General features: G+C 48.3%; 10 protein-coding genes across 10 annotated transcripts; 5 read left to right on the top strand and 5 right to left on the bottom strand.

The window, feature by feature from the left end:
- Window positions 1-300: 300 nt before the first annotated feature.
- Window positions 301-1,772, bottom strand: N7462_008136 (putative endo-1,4-beta-xylanase; the record flags this gene model as incomplete). The annotated part of the gene is made up of 5 exons (XM_057079854.1): window positions 301-1,049; window positions 1,124-1,237; window positions 1,303-1,435; window positions 1,498-1,654; window positions 1,717-1,772. The coding sequence occupies 5 exons, from the start codon at window positions 1,770-1,772 to the stop codon at window positions 301-303; spliced, it is 1,209 nt and encodes a 402-aa protein (XP_056932524.1).
- Window positions 1,773-4,594: 2,822 nt separating this feature from the next.
- N7462_008135 (HSP70/90 family co-chaperone CNS1) lies at window positions 4,595-6,046 on the bottom strand (the record flags this gene model as incomplete). Its single annotated transcript, XM_057079853.1, has 3 exons — window positions 4,595-5,310; window positions 5,378-5,650; window positions 5,752-6,046. 3 exons carry the CDS (start codon window positions 6,044-6,046, stop codon window positions 4,595-4,597), a joined length of 1,284 nt encoding a protein of 427 aa, XP_056932523.1.
- Window positions 6,047-6,624: 578 nt separating this feature from the next.
- Window positions 6,625-7,680, bottom strand: N7462_008134 (class I SAM-dependent methyltransferase; the record flags this gene model as incomplete). Its single annotated transcript, XM_057079852.1, has 4 exons — window positions 6,625-6,807; window positions 6,875-7,058; window positions 7,139-7,242; window positions 7,306-7,680. The coding sequence occupies 4 exons, from the start codon at window positions 7,678-7,680 to the stop codon at window positions 6,625-6,627; spliced, it is 846 nt and encodes a 281-aa protein (XP_056932522.1).
- A 467-nt stretch (window positions 7,681-8,147) lies between these two features.
- Window positions 8,148-9,378, top strand: N7462_008133 (3-isopropylmalate dehydrogenase; the record flags this gene model as incomplete). Its single annotated transcript, XM_057079851.1, has 3 exons — window positions 8,148-8,634; window positions 8,692-9,115; window positions 9,174-9,378. 3 exons carry the CDS (start codon window positions 8,148-8,150, stop codon window positions 9,376-9,378), a joined length of 1,116 nt encoding a protein of 371 aa, XP_056932521.1.
- A 796-nt stretch (window positions 9,379-10,174) lies between these two features.
- Window positions 10,175-10,717, top strand: N7462_008132 (uncharacterized protein; the record flags this gene model as incomplete). The annotated part of the gene is made up of 1 exon (XM_057079850.1): window positions 10,175-10,717. The coding sequence occupies one exon, from the start codon at window positions 10,175-10,177 to the stop codon at window positions 10,715-10,717; it is 543 nt and encodes a 180-aa protein (XP_056932520.1).
- A 1,549-nt stretch (window positions 10,718-12,266) lies between these two features.
- Window positions 12,267-13,343, top strand: N7462_008131 (peroxidase; the record flags this gene model as incomplete). Its single annotated transcript, XM_057079849.1, has 2 exons — window positions 12,267-12,376; window positions 12,518-13,343. 2 exons carry the CDS (start codon window positions 12,267-12,269, stop codon window positions 13,341-13,343), a joined length of 936 nt encoding a protein of 311 aa, XP_056932519.1.
- Window positions 13,344-14,255: 912 nt separating this feature from the next.
- Window positions 14,256-16,223, bottom strand: N7462_008130 (uncharacterized protein; the record flags this gene model as incomplete). Its single annotated transcript, XM_057079848.1, has 1 exon — window positions 14,256-16,223. One exon carries the CDS (start codon window positions 16,221-16,223, stop codon window positions 14,256-14,258), a length of 1,968 nt encoding a protein of 655 aa, XP_056932518.1.
- Window positions 16,224-18,662: 2,439 nt separating this feature from the next.
- Window positions 18,663-19,533, top strand: N7462_008129 (40S ribosomal protein uS13; the record flags this gene model as incomplete). Its single annotated transcript, XM_057079847.1, has 3 exons — window positions 18,663-18,666; window positions 18,795-18,960; window positions 19,236-19,533. 3 exons carry the CDS (start codon window positions 18,663-18,665, stop codon window positions 19,531-19,533), a joined length of 468 nt encoding a protein of 155 aa, XP_056932517.1.
- A 670-nt stretch (window positions 19,534-20,203) lies between these two features.
- cp3 (carboxypeptidase C PRC1) lies at window positions 20,204-21,945 on the bottom strand (the record flags this gene model as incomplete). Its single annotated transcript, XM_057079846.1, has 2 exons — window positions 20,204-21,369; window positions 21,423-21,945. 2 exons carry the CDS (start codon window positions 21,943-21,945, stop codon window positions 20,204-20,206), a joined length of 1,689 nt encoding a protein of 562 aa, XP_056932516.1.
- A 574-nt stretch (window positions 21,946-22,519) lies between these two features.
- Window positions 22,520-23,569, top strand: N7462_008127 (guanine nucleotide exchange factor SDO1; the record flags this gene model as incomplete). Its single annotated transcript, XM_057079845.1, has 2 exons — window positions 22,520-22,586; window positions 22,653-23,569. The coding sequence occupies 2 exons, from the start codon at window positions 22,520-22,522 to the stop codon at window positions 23,567-23,569; spliced, it is 984 nt and encodes a 327-aa protein (XP_056932515.1).
- Between the last annotated feature and the right edge of the window lie 292 nt (window positions 23,570-23,861).

Genomic DNA, 23,861 nt, shown 5'->3' with positions numbered 1-23,861 from the left:
ATGGACCCAAAAAGCACCAGAAGTTCTTGGAGCCTGGCTGCTTTGTTTGTTTATTTCTTTATCTTACTTTATTTTGGACTTTTAATCAAGAGTGGGTGTTGATTAGAGCCGCTAAAGCGAAAATTACCACTGACCTTCTTAATCGAAGCATATGCACAATACACGCAGCGCACTTCAAATACCTCAAACCTGGAGAATTTCATATTCAACAGTCAACAGCCGAAGTACAGAGTAATTTCAACCTTGCTCTCTTTCCCATACTCTCTATTGCTTCTGTAACTGTCAATACATATCTTCCCTCTATAGACACTGCGAGTACCAATCATTGAAATAGGTGCAGGTATACCCGCTCGCACAGGTCGTGGCCCCTGTCCACCCGCTTCCACCACACTGCCCCCAATGTGCAGCAACACTTGTGGACGTGCTAGAGCTGGAGGAAGTCGTCGAGGTACTCGTGACCTGGGTGGTCGTGGTCGCCGTGGCCGTGCCACCCAGTGCAGTCAAGATGCCCGTATATGCAGGCTTCTTGGCCAGATTCTCATCCCAGGGACAAGCGGCGCCCTGGCCCGAGAATGTGCTCGGAACCCACGAGTACTTATCGGTCCAGTCCCAGATGGTGACACCCACACAGCCTTTGGTATCTGAGCAGGCACCGACAGTATTGCTATAGTCCGTCTTTTGCTGCGCAAGCAAAGCATCCGTCGAAGGCAGCGTCATCCGGATATCCAGCTCCGTAATAGCGACCTCAACTCCGAGATTGATGAATGATGCCATATTGCTCGCCTGCGCGCTCCTGCTAGGTGTGCTACCGACAATGAAGTGGGCCTGCAATCCGACGCCATCGATCTTCACGCCGTAGGACTTGATCAGCTTGACAATGTTCTGCGCGCCAGTTGCTTTGCTCCCAGCGTACTCAATATTGTAATCGTTATAGTAGAGCTTGACATTTGGGTCTGCAGCAGCGGCCGTGGCGAACGCAATGGGAAGGTAGGCCTCGCCAATGGTCTGGTACCAGAGACTCGTGCGGTAGGTTCCGTCCTCGTTTAGAGCTTGCAGGATCGATAGTTAGATAAGGTACCAGATTGCCACATGCTATTGCATATCCGAGAACATAAGAATGTACCTTCATTAACAACATCCCATGCATAGCATTGGCCCTTGTAGTGTGTGACTACGTTGGTAATGTGGTTCTTCAATGCTGCCACCAGCGTTGCATTGGTCCAAGTGCCACTGGTCACTAAGCAGAAAAAGAAGGTATATGAGTACCGGAAGATTTTGTTCTCGAGTCCATTTGATTCTTACCCCAGCTTGGTAATTGATTATGCCATACCAAATTATGGCACCGGACCATCTGACCATTGGCTTCTGCCAGATCGACAATGGCATCACCCTTGGTAAATGTGAAGGTATTTTGTGTTGGCTCCGTAGCGTCCCACTGGCGAAGAACAGTAAGAGAATATTCTATATAATAGAGACTAACAAGTAGAATCTGAGCACCTTTTGTGAGTTTCCCGGAGTGATTTGACCAAAGTCGTTTGTGTTATTCAGCTGAGTCTCATAGGCAGTATCGCTCAACTCAGGGTTGTCAGTCGCCGTTCCGAAGTATAGTTTTCCTAGGGCGACAGCCGCGGTGTCGAGGCCATCTGCCTGAACGCTGTGAAACAATATCTTGAGTCAAGGGTGTTGTCAATGGGGTTATTGGAAAATTGCACTTACAAACGAGGTAGAAAACTCACAGCCAATGCTATGGCACTAGCGGACAAGCGAACCATTTTGAGAATTGCAATGACTATTTCTGGATCATACACTTTCTCGAAATAATGAAGAGATTCTGCAGTTCAACTATGATGACTGACATTGATCGTGATGCCTGGGGTCCGTCTGGTCTTTATACCTAGCAACAAGGCCAAAGGCACTAGTACATGGAGTAATTCCCTCTGGGCGCTAGGATGACCCCATAGCTTTCCTTTATTCGGACTGATTTCCCGTGGCGTAGTTGTCGCGGCTATACCCAAAGAAATAAGGCCATTTGCGGTTTCCTCGGGGCATTACGCTAGATCGTTTGCATAGTCCTACATCTCAACGGCGCTAGCCGATACAGAAGCTCTTCATACTTTCTACTTTAGGCTGAAATAGAGCATTTGAAAAGGGGGGATAGAGCCACGACAAATTGTGACGAACAGAAAAGAGAGGGGGCTTAGGCCCACAGAGTGTTTCCCATCTCGACGGAACTTACGGGTTCAGAGAGGTTTCGTCGCGATTTAGAAGTGACTTGGAGTGATTGAAAGACCCGGCGTTTCAGGTAGAATTAAGGCCGATCAATTGGTTTCAAACCCGTTGGCCAGCCATGATCGCTTGATATAAATGAATGCCAGAACCGGAATATTTTCGCAATATCTTTTCTTTCACCTCGATGGCAAAAATTTAGGTTGTTCTTTCGCCCCTACCATCCTGCAGGAGATTATGTTCAACTCGGAGGAAGCTCCGTCTTCGCCGGAAAAAAACACTCAAGGGGGCCCTGCAGATGTGAATCCCCCGCATCCATCAGCAGCTGAAGAAAGGCTAAATGATCCCTGTCCGTCTTCTTTTTCGGATAAAGTCTGACATTGGCGTTGTTCCTGTCGCGGGGAAATTGTGGATCCGCTGAGGATCCCCGGCGTTCCCCTGAGGCATCTCCGGCGTCGCGGATGGAGATGTCTGGCATTCTTCCGGGGTACAGCCAACGATCACAGGTTTCTGGATACATAACAAACGAGGCTTGAGCCACGGCAGTTGAGCTAAAAGCCTTTGCCATACCCCCGTCTAACCTGATTAACAGCTAATCTGGTTCGGAGGTGGCAGAATCATGCTACCACTCGACGGCAGCAGCAAGCCAAACGGCCACTCGGAAGCAGGTCTCGACTCGTCAAATACTGGCTTGTTTTGCTTGCAGATAGTATAAGGTTCATTTTGACAGGCATTTTCCTTGTCGCACCTGCATCCGTTTACCGGCGAGAAGATGAGTGTCGCCAACATCCAGCCCCGCGGCGCTGGAAGGCCCGAGCTCCTCGACGCAACGGGACACGTTATGACCTATTGCTCCAGGAGCTCCAGGAGCAATATCAAAGTGTCAACCAGATAGCGCACAAGTATCTCCGTTGCTTATATTAACATATCTGTAGTAATGTTCGGCTTCCCACCATCTTTTGACTAATCCACAATGCGAAGGGGATAAACAAGGTCTATTTTCAGGTCCAACTTAATTAAACTAGTTTTACTATTCAGATTGTTTTCAATTTGATCCAAGCCAATTTGAGATTGCATATCTGACCCTGGCTTATATCGATCGGGCGAAGCAAGCTAAAACAATATAAAATAGCTTGCGGCAGAGCGAATAGGTTCAAAAGTCGCTGTATTAATATGTATTAGTAATATGCGATCTAAACTACGTTCGGACAAGACCTCACTAGGCATTAACTGAGAACTGAGACAGTCGCTGTCTGCGAACCAGGCCTGCCTCTAGGGGTTGCGGAAGAGAAAGAGAGGACACCTAGGGATAATGTAGAAGAGAACTAGGTATCTGAGTTGCTAGATTAGCGGGATATGCCCATATATCACATATTCCGTAACACCGCTAATTTATGCCTGTATGCCACTTCCCCACTACAATGTATATTGTTTTTTTAGCTGTAGATAGGACGACAAGGAAATCGTAGTTGTGCGAGGACGATAGCAAGTTCGGAGGAAGAATCGTGAAATGTCAATTGATTTTCGTCTCGTCTACTTTTATGTGATCTTGCTGAATTCTGAAAGTTTGTTCCCAGGGTTCTTTTCGGAGCCTTTGAGGCAAGATATCAATCTAATCATCTCTGTCCTCGAGGTTCATGATTTTGGCCCTCTGGTATGGGGTAGATTCAAAGTTCCCTGAAAGATAGTGGAGGGGTTTGGCAAACGAAGTGAAAGCGATAACCGTATGCGTGAGTAGTGCGATTTATCGCATTCGTTTTTGGGGGCAAGCAGACAACTCAGAAGTATCTGGGGTGATGTGAGATGGAATATATGGTTAATAATTCGGGCCAAACCTCGGCTACCAGCATACCATGTCTGATGCCAGCGAGCATGCACAACGCGGCAGTGCAACAAACCAGCAAAATCGGGTTCAGGTTTATCAGCCTCAGATAAGACTGATCATTTGATGACTTTAAAAGGTCCTGATTTGAACCTTGCCTTGGAAATTGCGGATTCTCGTTATTGGTGGGATTGATTGCTTCCAGAGGGGTTTATTCTTCCCCAATGGGCGATATGTATTGATCAAAAGATGAATCTATATGCAGAAGATAGAGGTTTGAAACAGGGGTATCAAGTTTGTCCGCATTCAGTCATTTATTGAATGTGTCCAAGCTCAACATTTAGATTGTGCCGATGCATTCTGAATCGTGGGACGGTCCCTGCCAGGGGCATTGGAGTATCCCCATTTGGACCGAGACCTTCATGAATGAGACATAATTGCCATGGTATATCCTACTTGGCAGGTCAAAGGGTTCTCTTGAATGAAGAGGACTGTGTTGGGATATTTGTGAATGACAACACAAGGGTATTACCACCGTGGCTGCTTTCAACCCTGCTTTCGAGCCTTCATCTCCGCGATGAACGCACCAGTCTTGGAAATTGGCACAACGAAGATTCTGACCAGCTCATCAACAACCTCGACCTTACCGCCAGAGAGAATCTGCAATAATGGCAGCCTCTTGCCAGCCTTGATTAGACCTCCTGAAACAGTGGACATGAAACACTCAACATTCTTAGTCGAATACTCATTTTTGGTGTCCCACGGCAAGGGGAAGATGTAGTCCAGATGATCCTCAATAGTATGCATCTCAGAGAAGCTCTTGATGAAATCAGACTGAGCATCCATGGGATAAAGAAGAACGGCGGGAAATTGAACGGTACTCTCCGGTGAGAGAGGGTCGGGAACCAGCGAAATCTTGGCATCTTCCATCTCCGGAGGTTGATCCGTCTTGCGGGTACGAATCTGACGCGCACGCAAAGCAGTGCTCAGAACAAGGTTTTGTTTGCGCGCCAACTCTTCCTCCGCCTTTTTCTTGGCAGCAACACGCTGAACCTGAGCTTTCCGCTCAGAAATTTTGGACGAAGCAGTCTGAAGGGCTTTATTTTCAGAATCGATGGCCAGACCTCGCGAGACACAATCTTCGGCTTCTATGACCTTGTCCAGCTTCAACAGTGCCATGGAAGAACGGTAATAGGCTTTGACATTCTTCGGGTTGAGTTTGATGACAGCTGCGCAGTCAAGTGTGCAAGAGCGATAGTTACCTGCAGCAAAATCAGCAGTCAGTCCAAATTTTGACTACAGGGTCATGATATCATTCCAGTAACATACCAAGCTCAAGGTTGCACAGTGCACGGTTGATATGCGACAGCTCCTCCATCTGGCGAAGCAATTTCTGCTCCACTTGGAGGTTCTCGGGCTTGTCCCACTTGTCCTCCTTGGCATAGATGACAGCGATGCTCTTGGTATACATCTCCTTGGCATCGATCCATCGCTTCTCTTGAACGGCCTCATTACCCTGCTCCTTAAAACTTTGTGCAACTTCGGCCCGGGTACCCTCGTTTTGCATGGCGTGTAATGCGTCCAAAAGAACATTTTCGCCATCTGCAATCAAAAAAATCAAACAATAAGAATTAGCCTCAGTCCAATGAAATAATATTCATGTCCAATGTTTGAAAACGCCAGCTTCAAAAGGTCCGACGTACTCTCATCGCCCGCGTTTTCAATGTCTGTCATGAAAAGCGGGGTCTTATTCATCATATTGAGCAACTCCTCCTTAGAATTCGACTTGACTGCTGCAATAGCTGGCGGAAGCTCTGGCGCAGAAGGGTCCTTTTCTAACTCCTTCAGCCTCTCTTGATTGATCGGGAAGGGTGCTTCATTGTTCGCAGCGAAGCCATCAAAGCCAGGCTGTGGCAAGCTCTGGGCGATCTCCGGAGGTACATCGTTGAGATTGAGCGACTCGTCGAAGTCATCTGGAAGTTCCTCGATTCGCGACATGGTTGTAGGGAATAGAATGCTTTTTCGAGTAATCAACGTTTCTGTGAACTTTTTTTGCGGGGATGAGATTGTCCGGAAATGCGTTGAAACAAACAGTGCAAACACGAGGGGAAATCAGCCGGGCCGGGAGGGCCGAGGGAGCCCTAATTCCGCCCAACGTTCTTGAGGAGGTCGAGATCATACTATTCGGCTCTAGAATCAACAAAATCAGGCTATCAACAAAATAAGAAACACGTGGATGAACTGATTTTGCTCCGAGGCAAATAGAGCCCTCTCACTGAATAATCTCTAAGCGGGATAGACTATATTATCATGACGGAGCGAGCAGGGATCCACCCAAACATTCTACATTTAAGTATAGGGTTCGGAATAACTAACGGACCCAAGCTTGGAGGGCAATCATCAAGACATGCTAGTCAAATGCTTGTGGCTCTTGTATTTATTCTAAGGCTGCCTTATACCTACAGTCAACATATCAATATAGTGTTTTAGTCAGGTTGCTTTGACGATTCCCGCGATTCCCGCTAAACGGCAGGCTGAACATCTTTCATCCAGATCTGATTAGGCTTTTCTTGAAATCAATGAGCACGTCTCATTCGAAACCCGAGAATCTTTGGGAATTCAGTGAAATTTCTTGATGAATGTTGACGCAAAGGATCATAAAAGCTTTCGCCAAAGTTGGTCTCTTCTAGTGCATCCATTACAAGACCCGCTTGGAAAAAAGGTGCAAAAAGCTGATGCAAGGGACGATGGAATAGAAACTATAGAAATTATATAGTACCATTATTTGTTTTGCCCTAAAGACGGTGGGCTACTTCCAGGACGTACCGGTCGTTCAATATTTGCATCCCCGGGCAACACTAGCTGTTTCACAGGTGGGGCATTCAAATATTTCTGCAGATTTATCGAACGCACAATAACTTCCTGTCCTGTCGTTGGATCTTCTTTGACTAATATTTGGCGAGATGCACCAGAGGTGAAAAACATCGGATGGAGAAGTGTAGCCACAAAGCTCCAAGAAAAAACTCATCAGCATAGAAAAAAAGAATGACCCATCAAGCACATCGGCATTCTATGAAGTCTAGAACTCACCACCCATTTGGCGTTAAGATTCGACCCAAGAATGATGCCAATATCTCTAGATCCGGAATATCCATGACAGCCATATTCATAGAAACTATGTCGAAACTGTCACCCTGAACAAGAAGAATAGCTTGAGATGCGGCAGACTTGTGCTAAGGTGCGACTTGAAAACTCACCACTGGAAGAGTTCGAGCTATGCGAGAGACGAAATGATCACATGAAGATGAACTCGTTACATCTAACACGTAAAACGAGATATTTCTTTCACTCCGTAGTTTTGCCGTCCGTGCGATCGCACGTTCAACCATTGATGGCGCGCCGTCGGTGGCGACTACAGTGGCACCCTTCCGAGCAAGCCAGCGGGCAACGAGGCCATTGCCTGTTGCAAGATCTAATGCAAGGGATCCCTCTGGGTTTATGATCAACTTTTCCAATATGGGTAGCTCCAAGTGCTGGAAGTAGTCGTTGCCCTCATCGCCCATCCCGAGATCCCAGGAGGCAGCATAAGTTTCCCATGAGGAAAGGGGGGTTTGAGAAGCAGATTCAGTCATTTTGGATAATTAATTAAAGAATTCTGAAGTCGTATAGAAATGAGAAGGTCACTCTATGGCGATGCCCAAAGGTTGAAGGTTAGTTTTTAATTCCCGAGACTCCCAAATCCTCCGCCGAGCCGCCTAATGACTCATCTTCGTATACCATCGATGCTCTGAACCAATTGATCCTATCCCCGTACTCCCCCGTAATGGCATCAGCCTAGTCAATATTTGTCACAATCTAGACATGAGGAGAACGCCAAGAATGATACCCCCAAAGGATCTGCCTCCGTTGCTCGGAAGCCATTTCGGAGAATGCCCGAGACTCCTTCAACCCCGCATTCGTCGGACGAAAGACCGAGCCGTTGATACAAGACAACGCGGGTGCAGCTCTGAGGCAGGAGGATTTCGAGCCAAACCCACATAACGCAATTATCCTTTGCAAAGCCGACCTCTGATATTAAGATCAGGGAAGAAATATCGGCATGTCTCAAACCCACAGTATTCTTGTTCTACCAGGTGATGGCATCGGCCCAGAGATCATGGCTGAAGCCATTAAAGTCCTTAAAGCATTTGAAAGCCCAGAGCACAAATTTCAGTTACGCCAGGAATTAATAGGAGGTGCCAGCATCGATGCGACAGGAAAGTCTGTCACCGAGGAAGTCAAACAAGCAGCTCTGGAATCCGATGCCGTCCTGTTTGCTGCAGTGGGTGGCCCGAAATGGGACAATGCTCGCCGTGGATTGGATGGGCCAGAAGGTGGATTGTTGCAGTTACGAAAGGCAATGGATATTTACGCGAACCTGCGTCCATGCTCGTCCAATTCCCCCAGCACTTCGATCGCCAAGGAGTTTAGTCCATTCCGGCACGAGATTCTCTTCGGTCCTGATTCCAGCGGCGTAGACTTTGTAGTAGTTCGAGAGAACTGCGGCGGCGCGTATTTTGGGCGAAAAGTGGAAGACCCGACATATGGTGAGTTCATATAATCTAACTAACTGTTTCCATTACCCACTCACTGATGTCAAACAGCAATGGATGAATGGGGCTATTCTGAAGCTGAGATTGAGCGTGTTGCTCGACTTGCTGCTGAGGTTGCTTTACGACATGACCCTCCATGGCCTGTGATTTCACTGGATAAGGCTAATGTGTTGGCATCCTCTCGTCTTTGGCGCCGCGTCGTTGAAAGAACCATGACGACGGAGTATCCCCAACTGAAGTTAATTCATCAGTTAGCCGACTCGGCATCTTTGATCATGGCTACTAACCCCCGTTCTCTGAATGGTGTGATTCTAGCTGATAACACTTTCGGTGACATGATTTCCGATCAGGCTGGCTCCATTGTCGGAACTCTTGGAGTACTTCCTAGCGCTAGTCTCAATGGTCTTCCTGGCGATAAAGCCCTGAAGACCCGGCCATATGGTTTATATGAGCCAACACATGGTTCTGCTCCAACGTAAGATATACTGACGATAGGAGAAATTGTAACGCTGGTTTCACTAATCGGTTGCCAGAATTGCCGGAAAGAATATAGCCAACCCCGTGGCAATGATTCTCTGCGTCGCCTTGATGTTCCGCTATTCCTTAAGTATGGAAGCAGAAGCCCGGCGAATAGAAGATGCTGTTCGAATCGTTCTCGATGCGGGTGGACGGACACCGGATCTGGGAGGCAAAATGGGAACCAAGGAGCTTGGTGATGCCATTCTGGCTGCTCTGTAGATGAAAGTACTGGAAGATAACAAGTATGATCTGAAAAATCAACCATTGAATTTGATCGAGGCTAGAGAAAAGGACTTGGCAGGTTTTCCTCAGACGATGGGGCTGAAAGAGAGAGCTGGGTGTTTCCGGGGCTTTCTTTTGGCTTATACCATCGGAAAATGTGTTCATTCCTTTTTGAATAAGTTTTCGCATCAAATCTAGTCAATTCCCTTGTTATATCTCAATGCGATTCTATAAGTTAACTGCCCCATATCTCGTCCTGAACTGGCGAAAGAAATCTCTCGCAACGCATAACTCATTGTTGGTTTCGGGAGCTTGCAGAAATTGAGTTCAAGACAGCATTTGGAAGTTGCCTCAAACGAAGTCAAACAAAGGGTGAAATTTAAAGCCGTCTTTTGGAAGATATTACGTATGTTTGCTCAATTTCTCAGTCATTCAAACAGATAACCTTTGACGTTTCTGCCATCTCTACGAAAATTCCATTCTTATAGGTATTCCGGCGCTCCTCCCCTTTACATCTACCTTGGCTTAGGAAGCTCATCGATTTCATTCTTCCGAACTAGTGCCGGCGTCTTCAAAGGTTTTGCAGCCGTCAGTACATGTGTTGTCGGTACTACAAAGAGAGCAACATTTCATCGATTGCCAGACACAGACAGACACCAGAAGAAAAGCGCCCCAGTCAAGAGGTTACAACAAGAGAGGCCGGTCCGCTAGTATGTCGCCTAAGTCCAAACGAAAGCCCCTCTCGACCACAACAGCGCCACTGAGATCCCAAATTCGCCCAGGGTTCTCTGTAATGCGTCTGCAGGGCCTGGAGCAGCGATCTACGACAAGCAAAAACTCACTCTTGGCTTCTGTTGCGGATGATATCGGCGCAACTTTCATTTCTATCGCGAATCATGCGAATGCTGGCAACCTGGACGACGCGGATCTAGGACCATTTGAAAACGTGGCGAGAATCATACACCAAGCCAGCAATGTGGAGCAGCAGGTACTGAAAAGCCAAGTGCAGCGGTTAAAGAGGGGTAACCGCGGGCTCCGACGTGAGTACCAGAAGCTATATGGGTTTGTCGAGAGGCTGGGTCGGGAATATGATGGGAAATTACTAGCTCTAAAGGATCGGGAAGGTCAGCTGCAGACGCAAGTGAAAGATCTGAAGGCGGATCGAGAGCTATGGCGATTACACATCGGTTTGAAGCCATGTCATATTGAGACCAAAAATGTTCCTGAGATCTCAGAGGCACTGAGAGAAAGGGGGAAAACCCGGGCAGTCGACGGCGAACCTGATGGAGAGCGGAAAGAGGATGACGTCCATTTCAACACGGAGATGGAGTATTGATTCTTCATATCTTCAGGTTGAGAACGACCAGGATGCTAGAGAGCTAAAAAAATGATTAAAAAATGGAACCTGAAACATGACGGTATTATCCTTTGCCGTATCCTCTAGATACGGGAAAGCCCAAAAAAAGAATGACTAGACTGGGGCTCGATCCCAGGACCTCGTCGGTGTGAGCGACGCGTGATAACCAACTACACCATCCAGCCAATTGCTTGTTAGTCAGTCAATAGACAGCTAAGATAAGCATAACTCTCAAACTCTCTGATTTCCCTGTTAAGTTAAGCCTCCGAGATAAAACTCAGTTCATCAAATTTAGGAAACACCCACTGAGCTACAGACTTCTCAATATGTATGAAGATCGCCATCATAATTTGATAAATAAAAAGATAATCAGTGGTACTGGAAAGAACAACAAAATTTAATGGTCCTTCAAGGCAGGAATCCGCATGTCAAACTGGTTTTGCTTAAGGGGTCACTGTGATATTCGAAATTAGAACTCTTACACCTTCTTTGCCGGATAATAATTACGAGTATTGCGAGTTCTGATTGGATACTTGCAATACCTCTGGTTCTAGACTGCTTTCACTATAACAATTTAGGTTGTACATGACAAAGGCGGTAGGGACTTGAACAACTTATAACTGATTTCGAATATTACTGTACGGTTTCAACTCTTCCAATTTCAATGGCACCGGTCATCCCTGGATGCGGGAACAGCTAATCCGCTTACAGGAGAAGTTTTGTTGTGGCGGGAAGCGAAAGCAAAGCTTACCGCTCCACAAACTCCAAGGACCCCGCGTAGACTATCTAATACAGAGCACAGACCGAGGAAGACGAGAAAAAGATAGTCAGGTAGTTCCAGCCAGTCTCAGTCCGGCTGGAGAAGGCCAATAGCCTACAGGGATTGCTCATCTGATAGCAAGAGTACGGCCGGCCCGAGAAGACAATGCTTGAAAGGTGATCGCAGCCGGTTGCTCCGGTAAAGACTTGCAACTCTCACGGGCTGGCGGGCATGTCGGCCTCCAAGTTCCGAGGCATCTAGGTAAGTCGCCGACGGCATTTGATTGGAAAATACCGAAGAGAATTCCATCTGTAGACGTGCATCCAAAACAGTAGAAATTCGCCCCAAAAACCCACTTGTGGGATCTCATGATCGTTTATTGATGGGGACCGAAAATCGGAAATTCTCGTAACCAGGACCAGCCGAAAATTGGGCGACGTGCAGCAGCACGCCGATAACAACGGACTATCATCGACCGAGAGGAAGCAAAAAAAAGGGACCTCGGCATTTTGGCCGTCGAATGCGCGTAGGCTGATTCGACCCGCGGATCCACTCGATTTGGACCTTCATGTGGGATAACTCCAGACTCGCGATCCCTCTCCGTCCTCGATTCACTCCCTTTTTTTCTCTTCCGTTTTCATAACATCCTTCGTCTAGTAGACTTTAAGCAGATCCCAAACAAGTCGACGGACAAGAGAAATCCGTGGTCTTGATCCATACGTGCCTTTTTCAACACCCACCCCTTACCCCAGACGTTATCGGCCGAGAATGAGCAACCACGGCGACTATGAGGCGGTCCGCAGGGACATCGTCGCTCAGCTTCAGAAGCCCGGATACGATGATGGAAGTGCAGGCCCGGTGTTTGTGCGTTTAGCATGGTATGCATTCCGTTGCTGTTGTGGCCGTTTTGCCTGGGACCGGTCGGCAATGATGCTGTTCCTGACAGTGATGCCGGAATTTGGAAAAGAGACATTTGAATCGAAAAAACCTATGTTTGCTAACAATTTGCTGCATCACAGGCACTCCTCCGGTACCTATGACCTCGACTCCGATACGGGCGGTTCAAATGGCGCTGGCATGCGCTATGAAGCAGAGGGTGGCGACCCGGCTAACGCGGGTCTGCAACACGGCCGAGCATTCTTGGAGCCAGTGAAGGAGAAGCACCCGTGGATCACATACTCAGATCTGTGGACATTGTCAGGCGTTGTCGCAATCAAGGAGCTGGGAGGACCAGATATTCCGTGGCAAGGCGGCCGAACCGATCTCGTTGACGACTCCAAGGTGCCACCTCGGGGAAGGTTACCGGACGGTGCCTTGGGCGCCGACCACTTGCGATTTATCTTCTATCGCATGGGCTTCAACGACCAGGAGATTGTTGCGCTCGCCGGTGGTCACAACCTGGGCCGATGCCACGGCGACCGCAGTGGATTCGAGGGACCGTGGGTAACGAATCCCACACGGTTCTCCAACTCGTTCTTCAAGTTGCTCCTGTCGTTGGACTGGAAGCCTCGTACCCTGTCAACGGGTATGACACAGTTCGTGTATGAGGACCCCGATGCGGAGGAGGATGAGGAGCCGCTCATGATGCTGCCAACCGATATGGCACTCAAAACGGACCCGTCATTTGCCCCTTGGGTGCAGCGCTATGCGAAGGACAAGGAGCTTTTCTTTGATCACTTTGCGAAGGCATTCGCAAAGTTGGTTGAGCTTGGCATCCAGCGCGATGCTCATGGTGTCATCACCAACACTGATAACCAGCTTGGTGGCTATGTCTCGGCTCCCAAGAAGAGCAATGTGGCCACTGGCCCGACCAAGCCCAAGGGTGAACCTCGTGCTCGCTTGTAATTCGGCTAAATGGGTTATCTGTTGCGTTATTAGGTTTTTTTTTGCGGTCTTACTTGTTGTTTTGTTTTTGATGAATTCCCCCTTGTGTTGATAGATCTGAACAGCCAGTACTCTGGGCCGGGTTTAGAAGTGTAAATAGATCATAAACCATGAGGATACCTGTCAAAATTTTCTGAACTGAGATCCTTTATTAGTACGTTGTTCAAGAAGCAGCAAAGGTAAAGACCCATGTGCCTGCCAGTAGGCAGTTGTCAGTCTTCTTAGACCTCAGAAAGCAGAGCATAGCACTCCATGAGGGTCTTGACTGCCAGAGATAGAATGGCTAGGAAGTCATGAGGTCGAAATAAGTCTCAAGAAAACAAAGCCAATGAAGGGATGGAGAGTAGAATATGTGATAGGAAAAAGACTACGGAGTGGTAAGAGGGGAGGACAGAGTAAAAGGGAAAAGGGAGAGCGAGGAGTCCGGGGTACGCGGGGGCGCACGGGACTCGGGCCTCCACAAGAATGTTTTGGGGGTGTTTCTATACAAAGTCCAGCCCGCCCGATGGTTAATAGCGGGGCCCTGATTGGTACAATGGGCCGCAACTAGTATCGTACGTGTTTCTGCAACGCAGAATTACAGAAACCTGCACCATTAGTTATTGATGATTCAGTTAACTAGGTTAGTTAACTTAGTTAACTAGGCAATTCTCATTAATAACAGTTTCTACACAGCGGCTTTACCACCGCCTATATGAATAAATATACAGGACCCAAACCGACGAAGCAGAGGAGTGACAACATATTTGAGAACTTTTAAGGCAGTAGGATAAAAGCTATGATCACAAGTATTTGTAGCATCCCCAGTGATAACAGTGATGAAGCCCTCCTCTCGTCAGGCCTTTATGAACGGGCGAGTCCGCCGAGGACCATTCACGCCCTAATCCTCCGTTTCCGTATCGGAGATGTCCCTTCATCCTTGGTCCCCTCCATTTGCGCTCTCTTTCTCCGCCCGTACAGCTCTTGCTGTTCCTCCTGGAGTTCCGAGGCCCTTTCTTTCATGGCCTTCTTGATTAGCGCCACAGGAATGGGGTAAACACAGTACGGAGGACGGCGTGTGTTGCAGATAGCCTGATTCATGCTCACCCAATTGACCACTCCTGCAGCTCCAGACTTTGAAGGATTCTTCGAGCCCGATATTTCTTTCGCCGTTTGGAAATATTCCCACAGTGAGCTCCCCTTTGACCTGTCTCTTTTTGAAGACAATGGCACTGAGAGTTTTGGGAAGCGCATCATTCCTCCTGATGTGGGGGGAACACTACCCTCCCAAACCTCAGGACAATCACGAAGAGACGATGGGTCATCCAGCAAGGAAGTGAAGATTTTTGAACACTTTTTAGCCTGCTCGAATGGTGGGTCTTCCAATAGACCGAGTTGTGATGCCCTACGTTTCATAGACATGTTCCCTGCAGAGTCACTCGACAATCCATCAATGTCGATAATCTTCTCAGCGATCCACCGCGCAACGGCGTACTTAGAATCGCCGGTCAATTCAACTCCAGGCCGGCCATTTGCAGCATGATCTGACGTCTGATATATCAGGTTCCCGGAACTGGTGGAAGATTCGACAAAACGGTCGCCGTAGTCGGGCAGGATTCGCGGTTCAGGTCGCCGGGGCACCGGAGGCGTTGGAAGCCATGGATAATGTTCGTTGAGAACATATTTTCCTTCGGACACCATGTTCATCATGTCTGAGACCGACTGTTGAGCGGCGTGCAGCACATCCGTGGATGGATTCATGACACGCTCATAGATGATGATCGGAATACCCTTTTCAGTCCAATCGGGATGAATTCGCTCATCCTGAGCATACGGGGGCAGTCCCCCAATAATTGTTCCTGCAGCATCCATGCTATCATACTTACGGATATAGCCTGTATCAAAGCCACCCCGTTCAGCATCTGTCCAGTAGACCCGGGTGTGATTATTCCGATAATAAGCACCACCAAGCCAACGATAGGTTGCCGTCCGTGTGAAGCCCTCGGTATCAATATAATTGAACACAAGGTCTTGAGTGTGATTCAAAACTAGAAAGCCAGCTGACGTACTCACGACCAGGCGCAGAGGAAGCTTTTCCACGGCTCGTATAACCGTTGGTCCGGTGTGCGAGCCGCAGCCCTCACAGATAATGTGCTTGGGCTCACTGTTCCAACAGCGTTCTACCAGCTCCGGCACTGTAACACCTTTTTCGTCATTAGCCTTCCATGGGGGGATAATGGTATGCCCGGTCCCCCGTTTAACATCTTTGATTGTATTCCCGCAATGGACACATTGCTCAATGGGAGCCTCAATATATCCAAAAGTAAACTGTTTAAAAGACCTGGTAGACTCTGCCCAAACCGTCCAGATTGGAATGGGCTCATTGATCTCGATACTGGGACAGTTGTCGCACAGCAATTTATAGAATGAATGACGGAGCTGAATTGACACTTCATCATTAAAAGCATCCCAGTTCATGTTGGTGACCTGGATAAAAGCGCGTTCAATTTCTCCGAAGGCCTTATCTGCATCATTTTCACGGTCCACGACTGTGCAGCCAGCGTCACTCAGCATCCCTAGCACCACGGAAACATCAATGGCACAGGATCCATCAGCCCAAACTGGACCTCGGCCACGATAGGGGAAAGCGAACCCAGAGGGATCGAATTGATGGGTTAACACATTTAGTCGCACCTCTGAGATCGTTGTATGCGCCCCGATCTGTATGTGACTTAAATCATCAGAAGTATTCGCGGTTCGAGTCGCGATGGGCTCCTTAACCGGTGCTTGAGGGTGACGCTCCAAGTCAGCGTAAGTGATATTGATCAAGCTGCGTTCAATTGCAACCCGAATTGAATTCATTTTGAAGTCAACTCTGTATATATGCGATTCCTTTCCGAGCGTGGCTGGCTGGAGATTCAAGTTTGATATGCAATGCTGAGAACATCTCAAACAAGAACCATCATGGCTTCTTATGACATCTGTCATCTTTATGGGGGAGTTACTTCGATCTATCGTGCCGGAGAAAGTCTCGGTTTCTGATGGAGGATCCCTGTGATTCCCTACAGGCCCCTGAGGGGAAGGAACACTGATAGAAAGGAGAAGCTGCATGAAATGACAATCTGCAATCTCTTGGGGTGCATCTGATGGACGAGAGAAGCTTCCCTTACATTTCTGTGCCAGCGTTGAATACGAGAGCTGAACGGGGTAGTACCGGCTGATGGGAGGAGGAGTTGGTATCAAATCCCAATTCAAGAGCCGCGGGCCTCCGTCTCGGTTGATATCAAATAATTCGGCCCAAGTTTGAGGGCGACAATCTGGTCGCATCCAGTAGAATAATTTGAAAAGACCATTAATTATCTGAGTTCTTGTAGGTCTCCCTCCATGGTCTTGGCATCTCTTCGGAAGAAAGATCATGCCCCAGAGATGCCATTTGGCAAGAACCTCGAGGACGCCCACTTTGAGAGTCTTGTCATTTTCAAATTGCTGTCGAGGCCGTCCCATGAGCTTGAAGTACTGAGGTGCATCATTCAATGCATTCAAGTCGTATAAATTATCAGGAGTGTCTGGCACCTGAACCCCATCTGGGTTACGTGGAAAGTCAGCTGGTAAAACAGCGGGCCCTTGATCCTCCAAACCCCATAGGCCGCCTAACTCAGACACTTCACAGTGCATCTTTCGAGTCAAAGGAGAAGGATCAAATAAAGAACATGAATATGAATATGAAGTTGAAGTATGAGGCAAATCTAAATTATCACGAAGTACAGCGGCTAAATGCTGATTTAGCTCGAGTACATCAGAAAAATTTTTGAGAACAAGGGTAGAAATCAAACAGAGTGAAAAAACCGCACAGCGGAGCTATATATTTCTTTCATTTTTTTTAGAAAAAAAATTGAGACTTTGCCATACGAAGACTAGTAGTAACCCCCGGTCCCAGCCGAGTCTAGAGAATAAAGAAACAAGTCAAAATATGATCTACTTTCAACCAAAGGGAAGACAACAACATTGGGAATGTCCAGTCTCTATAATTCCCATACTTCTAGAAACGGGCTCTGCTGAAATTCAAGTAACAAGTTCAAAAATGATACTATAAGAAAGGCGACTTGCTTGGATGAGCGTGCATGATTACTGCAAAATTGAAGCAACAGAGCACAAAGAAGACAGCCGATAGGATCCAGAAGAAGAGAGGAGATATGAAAGAAAATAGGAGAGCCCGAAGTCTTCAGAGGGGCAAGTTTTATGTCAAAGCTACCCAAAGTACCGATCAAAGTCCATAATTGTAGATTTTTTTTACCTAGGTTGCCCAGGTCCTGAGCTGTCTCTATCGACGCAGAACTATTCTAGTCGCTTAGTCAAGTTTTCATATATATGTTTTTTTTTTCATCCCCTTCAGTTCCATGTAAGGGGAGCCTATTAGTAGCTAGATGATGGCCCATGTAGAATTATGTGTAATCATACTTCAAAATACGTATTGGCTATCAAAGGGAAGTTGTGGCAGAACTTCGACGCCCAACAGATTACCAACCCTGATTTTCGATGGGTTCCAGGGGTCGGTTGCACTTCTTCCCCGAACCGTAAATATGAAACAGCTGAGTGGTGGCAGTCTTGCAGTAAATTAGTGTTCACGAGTTTACAATGGTAGTAAAGAAATGGTTACAGCCATAAGTTCCAGCAGATTATGCGGGAGGGTTTTATATCTTCTGTTTGCAGATGATTCTTATCTTTGCTCTTTCACATGGTACCATATTCGAGGATTAGATGCTTGAATAACTCATGGTGCTGTTCGGGAAAGTCTGATACACCACAGGTATGTAAAGCCGCTCAAAAAGAGGGACCGGTGGCAAGGACCTATAAGATGGATCAAGTGTCATTTCTTTGTTACTATAATAATTAAAACTGGCTTTCTTCTCAGCCGAGTAACCGCTTATAATTCTTTTACATATGACTTTTATGCCAAATTATATTTCTAACCCAGCTTACTATCGATTATGGGCTAATAGGTGAGTTGCTGGAGATGTACACGCTCCACAAGCAACCTGAGGTTCCCAACCAGATTAGGGTTCGCCCCAGGAAAGAATCCGCATGGTCACGTGATAGAATCGACTTGTGCGTGATCACATGATATTATGCACCTAAAGCAGACTAGCGCATGATCAAGCGAGCCCTCAAACGCACTGTTCCAATTACGGTTAGTGTCCCAATTACCCGATCCCACAACGGAAGCAAAGTCACTCGAGACTTCCTGCTCTCTCCATCCCTCCCGTCGACAAGCAATCGCGAGCCAGCGCGCCCATCGCCATCATGTGTATGTTGATTCTCCCACGCCCTTCTTTGAACCAACACTGCAATAATGAAACAAACGACACCGCTGTTTCCTGAAGTTGGCCCCTCGATCAAAAGAAATGGCTCAGCTAACCTGCCGACGTTATACAGCGCTCGTGTCCGGCGAGAAGACCAACTTCCAATACATCTTGCGTCTGCTCAACACCAATGTTGACGGCAAGCAGAAGATCATGTACGCGCTGACCCAGATCAAGGGTGTCGGTCGCCGTTACTCCAACCTGGTCTGCAAGAAGGCCGATGTCGACCTCAGCAAGCGGTACGTGATGAAACACTATCATCCCACAACACGAATTCCCTCCACAATGTCTCCGGTGTTTTTATGGTACAAGCGGTAGGATTTGGGAAAAATATTCAACATCTGGTTTTCGATTTGGTCGGCCTCAATTTTGTTAAGCACGGGGGGAAGGCTTGTGGGCTGGGAATCATCAAGGAAACCGACTACAATACAACGGAGACAACATATCCCATCTTTATCGCCACATGAAAGAAAATTTAAGGTTGAAATGCTGACGTTGCTTGTTCTAATCACAGTGCTGGTGAGCTTACCACCGAAGAGCTTGAGCGTATCGTCACCATCCTTCAGACCCCGACCCAGTACAAGATTCCCGCCTGGTTCCTCAACAGACAGCGCGACATCACCGATGGCAAGGACTCGCAGGTTGTTTCCAACCAGCTTGACAGCAAGCTCCGTGAGGACCTTGAGCGCCTGAAGAAGATCCGCTCCCACCGTGGTCTCCGTCACTATTGGGGCCTGCGTGTCCGTGGCCAGCACACCAAGACCACTGGTCGCCGCGGCCGCACCGTCGGTGTCAGCAAGAAGAAGGGCTAAACTATTGTGTTGTCGATCTTACGGGGGTTTTTGGAGGGATTCCTTTGTTGTCGGTGTGTTTCTATGGGCATCCGTGGGATCTTTTCCCCGATGGACTGGTTATGAAGTCAGTCTTAAAAATTGAAAATGAATCATACCAATATGAAATGAACCGATCGATTTCCTTTTATCATAAGTAGCAATTGAGCCGGAGACTGGTCCGGCTGCAATTTTGTCTGGTCTATCCGACCTCGTACATAATCGGTTGCTTTCTAGGTCGTGTGGAGTCCGGTGCACACTCGATCCGTTTCAATAATTCCTAGGCAGTTCTCTGGTTTATCATGACACATTCCATTTCATGTCTGGGTGAATGGGATGGTTACCAATAAAGCACATGAACTACTATTCAGCCGTGTAGGCAGTTACCCAGTCCATATTCGTAAATGCTACTAGGCTTAGGGCTACTGTAAGATGTTTTACTAGAAGGATTTCAATTCAAATTCATCTTGCATATATACTTGTCAACATAAGCGAAGTCGCTCTTGCCGAAAATGGCGAGATAGATACTGCTACCATGGGATCCCGGAACAATGCGGGCACGGAAAGTTGCAACAAAAATGGGACAGCAAATGACCACCTCAAGATTTAAGGAGAGGAATATCAATGCAGTAGTGATAGCAATATGGGATTCTTAGAACCACTCACCACCCAGCCAGCGGTTGAAAAACTCCAGGCTGGACTCGGGCTGGTCCATGGGAACCATGTGGCCACCGCCGTAGATACGCATGTAGGTGAAGTTGCCGTGGGACTTGACCTGGCCAATCTTCTTGCCGACGTGCTCGTTTTGCTCGATCACGAGATCCTCTAACTCAGCAGACGCGTACTCGGTCTGGCCAGGCCATTCAAGGGCCTCGGTCCAGGCTTTGTTACCGAGCCAGTTGCAAATGAAGTCGGCATCACCAGCGTAGATAAGGACAGGAATCTTCTCGAGGAGGCCAGGAACAAGACGATGGAAGGGCTTCATCCAGTCGCCGTGGAAGAGGAAATTACGGTTGATGTCGAAGTTGCACGAGTCGTAACCATCAACTTCAGCGCCAAGGGCTTCACGTACGTACTCCTGGTTGAGGTACTCGCTCACATAGCCCATACCTTTGTAGCACAAGTTAGAAGTGTCCTCACACTTGCCACGGACATCATAGACATTCTGGCCAGTCTGTTGGTAAGGGGCTAAGAGGGCATTGTTGCAGTAGATGGAGGCAGGAACACATAGCCAAGAGCTCTCGCTGTCGTAGCAGGCCTTGATCATGGATTGGCAGCGGGGCAGGGCATTATCCATGGAGCGGCAGGAGGATTCGTCCAGAACAGCAGGGTAACCGCCGTCACCACAGGCCATGGGACGGTAGTACGCGTACTGGGTCAGGCCATCAGTCAGACCATTTCCAATGAGCACAGACTTGAGATTAATGTTGCGCTTCTCATGGGAGAGGATCTCAGAGGCGAAGGCAGGGATGTAGTGACCAGCGTAGGACTCGCCGGCGATGTGGAAGTCCTGCTTGGAATACTCGGGGAACTGCTTAAAGAACAGAGACAGCAGTGCATAAACGTCCTTGCCAGCAGCGACGGTGTCACTAACGGCACTGCCGCTATAGGAATAACCAACGTTGACAGGCTGGTCCAGGAAGATCACGGAGGCATTAGAATTCCAGGAGTATTCGTTGTAAATAGTCTTGATCTTGCTGTTGATAGAGCTGGGACCAAGTTCCATGAACAAGCCAGTAAGAGAGGAGCAGCCAGGGCCGCCGTTCAGCCAAAGAACGACGGGGTCATTCTCGGGGTCGTTACGAGATTCAAAGAACCCTTTTCTCGGTTTAGAACAAGATTCAAAGAGTGAATACCAGGGGTTGACTTACAGTAGAAGAGGTGCTTGTCGTTCTCGTTATCATCCAAGTAACCACTGTACTGCTTAACATTGGGGTCAACACCGAGCGAGCTTGGGTCAACCTTCTTCACGCGGAGATCGTAAGCCTCCAGCTTCCCACCAATCTCACGCTCCTTAGTACCATCGGCATTAGACACCCAGATGTTCTGCACATCCTCACCATGGACAACATGGTCCCATTGTGATGCAGGGCGGCGGGTATGCTTCTTAGGAAGGGAAAGCATGGGGGCGCTGTGCATGTCGTTGGGGAAGTAGTTCGCAACCTCCTCCCACAACTCACGAGCCTCATCCGAGACCGTGCTGAAGTGATCCTTGAGCTGCTGGAGGGGCTTTGAGAAAGCATCAGAGCCCTGCTTGATCCAGTCCTCGTAGATGTTGGCACCCTGCTTGGCCAAGTCCTCGAACTGCTCGCGGTGGGGAGCAATGACCTGCTGGAAGGGAGGAGCGGCGGCTGCGGCGGCTCCCACCAGCAAGGTGGCGGGCACAACTCTCATGGTGATGGTCTTCAACGCAAACGATGAAAGCAATCCCTGATAGTAATGATAGCTTGTTGATGGAAAGCGGGTACCTGGGTCTAGGCGGCACCTCTTATCAGTAACGGGCTCGGGCAGCTATCACACCATGGGAGAAAGGGCACGAAGATATGGGAAAGCATACACTACCAGAATAACAACTTAATAATGATGGGTAATAGGAATCGATGCAAGACGGGGCCTGCAATCGGAGATGAGAGGGGGAAGAGGAGAGGTTGGGGAAGGGGAACCCTGGAGACGATGACGCCGGACCGGGAGTCACCGCGATAAGCGGGAGCCAATCAGGATGATTGTCTCGTGACCTGGCTGAGTCATGCGGGGTCACATGTCTGAAAGCGGAATTTGCTGACTCATCGGAAGATACTGGCCGCGCGAGGCACCAAGTTGACAGTCGGAAAGTCGCAAATAATTTGAACGGCTGCTTTCCTTTGAGATACCCTTCAGCTTGTTGTGTTTTCTATATCTCTCTTTTTACTGTCAAGCAAGTTTCTCATTTTACGATTCTCAGCGTTACTCAAGTGGTGTTACATTCATCATGCCGATCAATCAACCCTCCAACCAGATTAAATTTACAAATGTGTCGATTGTCCGGCTGAAGAAAGGTAAGAAGGCATTTATGGGAGTTTTTCAAGAAAGTTACTTTGGCTAACATATGTTTCTTGTTCTAGGAAAGAAGCGATTTGAACTGGCGTGCTACAAGAATAAGCTGCTTGAATACCGATCCGGCGCAGAAAAAGATCTCGACAACGTTCTTCAAGTCCCCACCGTCTTCCTCTCCGTATCAAAGGCGCAGACAGCCCCATCCGCTGAACTGGCCAAGGCATTTGGTGCCGACGCACCCCGGGATGAAATTCTACAGGAGATCTTGCGCAAAGGCGAAGTGCAAGTAGGCGAGCGTGAGCGCAAGGACATCCTGGAGCGCGTTGAGAAAGAGGTATTGGACATCGTCTCCGGCCGGCTTGTTGATCCTACCACCAAACGCGTGTATACTTCGGGTATGATTTCCAAGGCACTAGACCAACTCAGTTCAGCCAGCGGTCAGCAACAAGGTGGAGAGGATGGGACAGAGGAACAACCCAAGAAGCCAGTCTGGACAGGAGTCTCCGCCAATCGGTCGGCGAAGAGTCAAGCCCTTGATGCCATGAAGGCTCTTATTGCCTGGCAGCCGATTCCTGTGATGCGGGCTCGCATGCGTCTTCGAGTGACATGCCCGGTGGCGCTATTGAAGCAATCCGTGAAGGCTGCGCCAGGCGGTGCGGCGCCGAAGGAGGAGAAGTCCGCATCTGGCTCGAAGGGCAACAAGAAGGGAGGCAAAAGCTCTAAGAAATCCAAGCGGGATGACTCTGATGCCGAAGCCGGCGGATCGGACGCCGAGGTTGCTTCCAAAGCTGCGGGGACCGTGAAAGACAAAATTTTGAACTATATCGAGTCGGTTGAGTCGCAGGAAACCAGTGGCGATGAGTGGGAGGTGGTCGGGTTCGCGGAACCCGGTGCTTTCAAGGGATTGAATGATTTAATCGGCAATGAGACTCGGGGACGCGGACGGGTGGAAGTGCTGGACATGTCGGTGACCCACGACGATTAAAGCCCTTAGATTTTGGGCTTCAAGCTGCATATACCACGCCAACCCAACTCAAAAGGGTGTACATTATGACCCGACAAATGAATGACTGATGATCTTGCTAGAAGGAAGAGATACCAAAAACAAAAAGTGCTTACGTTAAAATAAGTTTTCAACAAGGCCCGCCTGAGCTGCTCTTCATCCTCCAGCCACTGAGCGATTGGCTGTCAGGGAACCCAAAGTGTAGGACAATGCAATGTGCTTCCCACCAGAAGTGTGATAGGGCTTCTACGAGGAATCAGACCTCCAGCATAAT

Source organism: Penicillium macrosclerotiorum, assembly GCF_028827735.1.
Source record: "Penicillium macrosclerotiorum strain IBT 26536 chromosome Unknown utg000007l_segment0_segment0, whole genome shotgun sequence".
Classification (NCBI taxonomy): Eukaryota; Fungi; Ascomycota; class Eurotiomycetes; order Eurotiales; family Aspergillaceae; genus Penicillium; species Penicillium macrosclerotiorum.
This window is presented reverse-complemented; position numbering and strand designations above follow the sequence as displayed.